The 8,369-nt window shown below is 44.7% G+C and overlaps 1 protein-coding gene across 3 annotated transcripts in view; it reads left to right on the top strand.

Annotated features, from left to right (window-relative positions):
• Positions 1-7,756: 7,756 nt before the first annotated feature.
• nolc1 (nucleolar and coiled-body phosphoprotein 1) overlaps positions 7,757-8,369 on the top strand; it is a 23,349-nt gene continuing 22,736 nt past the window's right edge. For 2 of the 3 annotated variants that reach the window (XM_043679061.1, XM_043679063.1), the window contains exon 1: positions 7,758-7,904. In XM_043679061.1, the coding sequence (XP_043534996.1) occupies positions 7,797-7,904 (108 nt within the window). In that variant the 5' untranslated portion in view covers positions 7,758-7,796. Of the gene's footprint in view, positions 7,905-8,369 lie in introns of all 3 variants that reach the window. The other variant, XM_043679062.1, reaches the window with a different exon arrangement.

Below are 8,369 nucleotides of genomic sequence, written 5' to 3'. Positions count from 1 at the left end.
GACTGGGGGTTCCGGAGCCAGGCAGTGGCTGGGGTCCAGAGAATGGCAGTGGTTGGGGGTGTGGGCCATGGCAGTGTCTGGAGGTCTGGAGCATGGCAGTGACTTGGTGTTTGGAGCGAGGCAGTGACTGGGGGCCTAGAGCGAGGCAGTCCCTGGAGGTGTGGAGCATGGCAGTGGTTGGGGGTCTAGTGCGTTGCAGTGACTGGGGGGGTCTGGAGCGAGACAGTGACTGGGGTTCTGGAGCATGGAAGTGGCTGGGGGCCTGGAACATGGCAGCGACTGGGGTCAGGAGTGTGGCAATAGTTGGGGGTCCAGAGCATGGCAGCGTCTGGGGGTCCGGAGCATGGCAACAGTTGGAGGTCTGCAGCATGGCAGCAACTGGGGGTCCAGAGCAGAACTTTGGTGCTCTGCGAAGAGGTGGCTAGTGTGCCAGGTGGAACTGTAGCGATCAGCGGCATTGCAACATCGTCGAGGTCTGGAGTGGTTGGCAGCGAGCCAGCTGGTGTGTCCAGATGTAATTGGTGGCAAAGTGACTGGTGAGCCTGGGAGGGACTCTGTGGTCGGTGGTGAGATGGCAGCACCAAGGAGATTGAGCCCAGCCGAGGGGAGAGATTGAGCTCAGCATGGAGGAGAGTGTGCCCAGTATGGTGGAAAGATTTAGATTACTTTACAGTGTGGAAACAGGCCCTTCGGCCCAACAAGTCCACACCGACCCGCCGAAGCGTAACCCACCCATACCCCGACATTTACCCCTTACCTAACACTACGGGCAATTTAGCATGGCCAATTCACCTGACCTGCACATCTTTGGACTGTGGGAGGAAACCGGAGCACCCGGAGGAAACCCACGCAGACAACGTGCAAACTCCACACAGTCAGTCGCCTGAGGCGGGAATTGAACCCGGGTCTCTGGCGCTGCGAGGCAGCAGTGCTAACCACTGTGCCACCGTGCCGCCCACTAACCCAGCTTGGGGAAGAGAACGAGCCAAGTGTGGAGGAAAGATCAAGCCCAACACGGGGAAGAGAACAAGCCCAATGCAGGGGAGAAATTGACACTAGCACAGAGAACAGCGTGCCCAGCATAAGGGAGAAATTGAGCCCTCCTGGAGAATGCAAGCCTTCACGGGGAAAGCCCAGCATGGAGCATCTGCAGGCCCATGGCTAAAGAAGAACTAGAATATCGAACTTTTAACTTTATTTTTCTATCTTATACTAAGTACTGGAATGTTGAACTTTTAACTTATTTCTGTATTTTTCTACTTTTTGCATAAAATTTTGTACTTTGGTACCTGTTTACCTAAGATGGTGCCAGGAATGGTGACTTTGTACACTTCTCATTGTACTCCTCTATCCCTGTACTTGAGTACACGTGACAATAACTTAATTCTAATTATAATGTTGCTGAGCACAGCACAATGAAGGATGTCACTAATTGAAATTTTGTCCTCCCATCAAATTCTTGTGATGAATGTCAAGTATCTTTAGTGAAGCTGTTTGAGAGCTTTGATGTGGTGTCCATCACAGACCGAGGATTCTGTTACATGGTAGAATTTGATCTTAGTCTTCAGCTTAATGCTATGCTGCTCCCAGAGTTGATCATAGAGTCAGACATTGTCAGAACTTATTTTCTAAATAATGCACTGATATCTTACCAACGCTGGCATCTCCAGACAGCACACTACAAAGACATGAATATTTCTTATTCTGAAAATTCAGCTTATATGTAAATCAGTGCAACACTATTGTTCAGATTTACCTACACATACATATAGACACATTACACTTCACTGACTTTTATCGTTTAACTTGGGATAAGAATGTGAATGTTTCTACTTTCTAATGACATATTGCCCCCACTGATGTGTGCCAGTGGTACTGTAAATGCTAGTTGGGCAGAAACATACCTTTTTGGATTTCGTAAGTCTGAAAGTCTTTTGAAGAATCCCAACCAAAATGTTAGTCAATTCATAACAAGTGCTATTTCATATACTTCTCTTCTAATTCAGCTTTATTGTACTTACATTTGCTTTTTACATCTCTATAAGTTGATATGCTGCCATTTCTCTTCCAGGTATGTTTTATTAAATAAATTTGGAATTAAAAAAGCCAGTCTCAGAATGATCACAACATACTGGAGTTTCCTAAAGTTTCATCTCGTTAACAATGTCTATTAAAGGAGCAAATCTGCAATTCTTGCCAGTCTTATCTACATGTAACTCCACATCCAAAGCAAAGTGGCCTCTGAAATGGCCTAGCAATTGTGTTGAACTGATATGGAGAAGTATCTCCAAAACATTGTGGTGGCTTGTTCTGAAGGGCAACTAAGGATTGTCAATAAATTATGCTCTTGCCAGTGACGCACAAATGAAAAGATAATGAAAATAAAAGCAGATCTGCTGATCAATGTAATGTGATTTATCTTTTCTGTTCAATGCTTGCTCAATGTCCTCCCCTCTTTGTTTGTAATTATGCATCTGGTTACCACCCTGCCAGCTCAATAGTAATGAAAGTGCAATTGGTAGACCAGTTATACTTTACACTTGCTTACAACACACTTGAAACGGTGTGTTTTAGCTCACAGGGAATTCGAGCCCACTTATGGAAACTGTAATTTTCTGACGTTATGAATAGAGTGGGAGGCAGTCTGAAAAGTAGACTTATTTTTACGAATGAATTGTTGTGATATGAAATGCACTGTCTGAAATGGTGAAGGAAGCAGATTCAATAATAACTGTTCAAAAAAAACTGCTGGGCTATGGGGAAAGATTCAAGAAGTGGAATGGGTGAATAGGTCCATCATAGAGTATATATGGCAGCAAATTTAAAGAGGTGTTTCTATTAATAAAAACACCTCTTTAAATTTGCTGCCATATATACTGGGTGGGGCCAGACAGAAAAGGCTAGACAAAGGCGTAATTAAGAAATAATTAGACGAGAGGGATATATAGTTACAACAACTTGAATTTATATGGCACCTATACATAATAAAATTATCTTGTTGGTGCTGCATTGAAGTGTTTTAAAGGAAAATTTAACTCAGCCATATAAAGTAATATTAGGATGCAAGGCCAAAAGACTGGAGAACTAGGTAGCCTTTAAGGAATGTCTTATAGTTAAGCAAAAAGCCGTAGAGAAGCAGGAGAGAATGGCAGGGCTTGGGCCTGGATGGCTGAAGGCATGGCTGCCAGTTGTTATGAAGGTGCTTTCATTATGTTTTTGAGGACCCATTTTTAAAGGATTGTGAAAATTGTTTCATTTGAAAGACTGAGGAGGTGTGGGCATTATTTCTTTAAAGGTCACTAATAGGACACTTTAGACACTTTTTAAAGAGACATTTACTGGAGAGTCATATGCCTGAGTTTATGGCTGTTCCATGTTCTAGCTATTGGTATAGTTGGAGTTCAGTTGGTGTGTGACCTACAGTGAGGTGTCACCTGATTGATGCTCTTCCACCAGTTTTCAAAAGTTTTCTGAGAATCCAGCATGAGCTATTTTCTTGAGAAGCTTCTGGAAGACTTTATCTCAAATATTTTCTGATTAAACTGCTTGGTTAAATACAAGAAAGGAGCAGAAGTCGACTATTTGGTCTCTCAAGCCTACTCTATCTTTCAATGATATCATGAATTATAACAGATCATAACTAATCAGTTTGTGTTTTGAATTCCACATTCCCATCTACCCCCAATAATATTTGAATCCCTTACCTAACAAGAGTCTGTCTACTTGTTTTAAAAATATTAAATTCCTTATACTCATTGCCTTCTGAAGGGCTTATGCCTGAAACGTCAATTCTCCTGCTCCTTGGATGCTGCCTGACCTGCTGCGCTTTTCCAGCAACACATTTTCAGCTCTGATCTCCAGCATCTGCAGTCCTCACTTTCTCCTAGTGTTCCAAATAACCCTCAGAAAGAAAATGTTGTAAAAGGACAATCACTGGTTATAAAATAGTTCCCTTGCTCTGCATTAAGCCACAAAAGGAAGCATTATTTTCATGTACACTTTGACAAGATCATTCAAGATTTTATATAGTTCACATATGTCTTTTTAAAATTCATTCATGGCATATGACATCACTGGCTAAGCCAGCATTTATTGCCCATTCCTAGTACTAGGATAAGGTGGTGGTGAACGGCCTTCTTGAATCACTGCAGTTCATTGATGTAGGTACATCCACAGTTTCGCAAGGGATGAAGTTCCAGAACTCCCAGAATGTTCCAGACATCCGGCAATATTGAAGGAATAGCGACATATTTCAAAATTTGAATGATGAGTAGCTTTGAATTGAAATTGCAGGTGAACCCATGTGTCTGCTGCCCTTGCCCTTCTAGACTGTAGTTGTTTTTGGTTGAGAAGATATTGTCAGAGAAGCCTTGGCAAATTTCTACAATACATTTTGTAGATGATGCACAGTACTGCTAATAAACATTGCTGGTGGTGAAAGCAAATGTTTGTGGATATGGTGCCAATTGAATAGGTTGCTTTATTTTGGATAGTGTCAAGCTTCTTGAGTTTTGTTGGAGCCACACACATCCAGGCAAGTGGGAAGTACTCCATTGCAGTCCTTTTAACTTGTGCCTTATTGATGGTGGACATGATTTGCAGAGTGAGATGAGTTACTCATTACAAGATTCCTAATCTCTGATCTGTTCTTAGTCAAAGTGTTTATGTGACTAGTCCAGTACAGTTTCTGGTAAATGGTAACCTCAGGGTGTTGATAGTGGTGTGGTGGTGGTGCTGCCATTGAATGCCATTGGGTGGCACGATGGCTCAGTGGTTTGCACTGCTGCCTCACAGCGCTAGAGATGCGGTTTTGATTGTGTGGAGTTTGCACATTCTCCCCATATCTACATGGGTTTCCTGTGGGTGCTCCAGTTTCCTCCGACTGTCCAAAGGTGTGCAGGTTAAGTGGATTGACCACGCTAAATTGCACCTAGTGTGCAGGGATGTGCAGGTTAGGTGGGTTAACCAGGAGAAATGCAGGGTTACAGAGATGGGGTGGGCCAGGGTGGAATGCTGTTCAGAGGGTTGGTCTGGACTTGATGGGCCAAATGGCCTGCTTCCACACGGTCAGGAATCAGTGAAATGAACACTGAAGTCGCACACGTGTTTGTAACTGTTAGTAAATATTTACAAACACGGGTGAAGAATGTGTTCAGTTCTATCCTTCACAGTTCAGCTTTCTGAAATATGAATTACAAAGTGTAATGATTCCGTGTTGTTTGAGAATGTCATTACCTCGCAGTTGTGTGACACAATGTTTTTGCTACGTTTCTACCCAAATTAATATGTTGTGCAGTTCTTGCTATGTTGGTTAAGGACTGCTTCAGAATCAGAGCACTTGCAAATGACATTGGACATTGTGCAATCATCAGTGAACATCCTCAAGTTTGACCTTAGATGAAGGGAAGGTCGTTGATGAGGAACTTCTGCAGAGACATCTTGGAGCAGAGATGTCTAACCTCCAATAACCTCACCATCTATCATTGCACCAAGCATGACTGACTGTCCACTCTCATCTCCAACAAGGAGTTTATGTCCTGATTCGCATTGACTTCAGTTTTGCTAGGACTCCTTGGTGACACAATTGGTCAAATGCAGTCTTGATGTTCAGGGCAATCCCTCTCACTTTACTTTTGGAATTCATCACTTATGGCCAAGTTTGGACCAATGTTATAATGAGGTCAACAGCCAAGTGATCCTGGTGGAACATGTTTCTGAGGAAGTGTCATTGGACCTGAAATGTTAACTCTGATTTCTCTCCACAGATGTTGCCAGATCTGCTGAGCTTTTCCAGCAATTTCTGTTTTTGTTTCCAAATGCTTGGGTAGTCTTCAGTACTATTGGCAGAATGTTGTCAGAGTACATAGCCTTTGCTGCATCTAGTGCCTCCAACTATTTATTGATATCACATGGTGTGAATCAAAAAAGCTGAAGACTGAAACCTGTGATGATGGGGTCCTCAGGAGGAGGCTAAAATAAATCACTCACTCAGCACTTCTGGCTGAAGATGGTTGTGAATGTTTCAGTCTTATCCTTTGTACTGATGTGCTGGTCTCTCTCATCATTTTGGTGGGAATATTTGTGGATCCTCCTTCTCTTTTAATGTCTACGACCATTCATTACTAGATCTGGCAGGACTGCAGAGCTTAGACCAAACCCATTGGTTGTGGAATCACTTAGTTCAAACAATTAGAGGATAGTACAAGTGCAACATTTAAAAGGCATCTGGATGGGTATATGAATAGGAAAGGTCGAGAGGGATATGGGCCGGGTGCTGGCAAATACGTCTAGATTAGGTTGGGATATCTGGTCAGCATGGACGAGTTGGACTGAAGGGTCTGTTTCTGTGCTGTACATTTCTATGACTATGAATAATTGCCTTTTCTGTTGTCTGGCATACAAGCTGTCTTGTTTTATAGATTCAACAGGTTGACACCTCATTTTTAGGTATACCTGTTGTTGCTCTTGGCATGCCCTCCTGCCTTTTTCATTGAAAAAAGGTTGATCACACACCTTGATGGTAACGGTGATGGTAGAGTTTGAGTTTGCAGATTGCGTTGGATGCTTGAAGTCTGAAACAACCATCTATACCCTCAGTTCTGAGGAAGGATCATTCCAGACTTAATGCATTAACTCTATTACTCTCCAATGATGTTGCCAGATCTGCTGAGTTTCTCCAGCATCACCTTTGTTTGTTTTCCCATAACATTTTTCTGAGTTTCTGGATTAGTAGTCTAGTGACAAGATCACTAAGCCATCAGCACCCCTTTTATAGGTGAAACAAGTCAGAACTGCATTGGAATAGATATTTTTCTGGGGTAGCATGGTGGCTCAGCAGTTAGCACTGCAGCCTCACAGCACCAGGGACCCAGGTTCAATTCCCGTCTCGGGCAAATGTCTGTGTGGAGTTTGCACATTCTCTCCATGTCTACGTGGGTTTCCTCTGGGTGCTCTGGTTTCCTCCCACAGTCCAAAAATGTACGGGTTAGGTGAATTGGCTATGCTAAATTGTCCATAGTGTTAGGTGCCTTAGCCAAGGGTGAATGGAGGGGAATGGGTCTAGGTGGGTTGCTCTTTGGAGGGTCAGTGTGGACTTGTTCCACACTGTTGGGAATCTAATCTAATCTAGAGGTATGTATGATTAGGGCTTCAGCAGAGTGGGAAGTGGTTCAAACCTGCACCAGCACACACAGCTTGGGCCAAGATGATCCATTTGTGATGCAATGCAGATTACACTGTGAACATAAAAGCCTTATAATGTAATTAAAATAAAACACAGAAATGAGGGTGCTGAAGATCTCACACAAAAACTGAAATTCATCTGGTCCAGCAGCATCTGTGGGAAGAAAGCAGAGTTGACATGTTGAGTCCAGCGACCCTCCTTCAGAACTCCCTACAATGCAAGACAGACATTGCTGGAGAAACTCAAGAGAATTGGCAGCATCTGTGGAGAGAGAAAGCAGAATTGACGTTGCAAGTTGCATGACCATTCTTCAGAACTCGGAACGATGCAAAAACAGAAATTGCTGGAGAAACTCAGAAGCTCTGGCAGCATCTGTGGGGAGAAAGCAAAGTTAACGCTTCCAGTTGAACGACCTTCTCCTCTACAATGCAAATTGTCGCTATAATGACATCTTCGCCATCTGCGCATGCCCAGGACGCGCACGGACGGTGGTCTGCATCACGTGCTCCACCAGCCCTTCGCGCAGCCGCAGTGGGCGCCTGCGAGGAGTTGGCGATTAGCGTTGTGTGTGTGTGTGTGTGGGGGGAGGGGAGGTCCTGTTACTGTGCGCAACATGGAGGCGAGTGTGGTGCCCAGCGACCTGTACCCGCAGATTTACAGCTTCCTGGTGCAGAATAAGTTCGACAAGGCCGCCAAGAAGTTCCTGAAGCAGTCAAACGTGGTGAGCCGCTGTCTCTGCTCTGTTAAGATCGATCGATTGATCGATCGGTTCGTTCTCCTTTGACTCGGCGGCCGCACTTAGGGGGCCTTGCTCCCGGCCTCGCTCAACAGGGCCGGGCATGCGCGGAGGGAGAGGAACGTTGGCCGGGAGCACGCGGCGCAGGTTTGGAACGTTCCCCGGGAGCACCTGGGCAACGTTCCATTCCCCCCCCCGCGCAACACACACACAAACACATATCCCTGAACGTGCGTCAGGGAGATCCGTGCAACTTGTTGCAGCGGTGCTTTGCAACAAACCGCATGGCCCCTCGTGGACACGGCGCACGTGGCCCAGTGTCTCGTCTCTTGTGCCACGGTGTGCTCTAGGTTGTTTTTAATCGACCTGGCTCAGAGATCCACCACCTCTGGGGCGGGTTTGGGAGGGGATTTAACGTGAAGAAGAACTAGATTTGGAGCGTGCTGCCTG

This window comes from Chiloscyllium plagiosum, chromosome 38 (genome assembly GCF_004010195.1).
Source record: "Chiloscyllium plagiosum isolate BGI_BamShark_2017 chromosome 38, ASM401019v2, whole genome shotgun sequence".
NCBI lineage: Eukaryota > Metazoa > Chordata > Chondrichthyes > Orectolobiformes > Hemiscylliidae > Chiloscyllium > Chiloscyllium plagiosum.
This window is presented reverse-complemented; position numbering and strand designations above follow the sequence as displayed.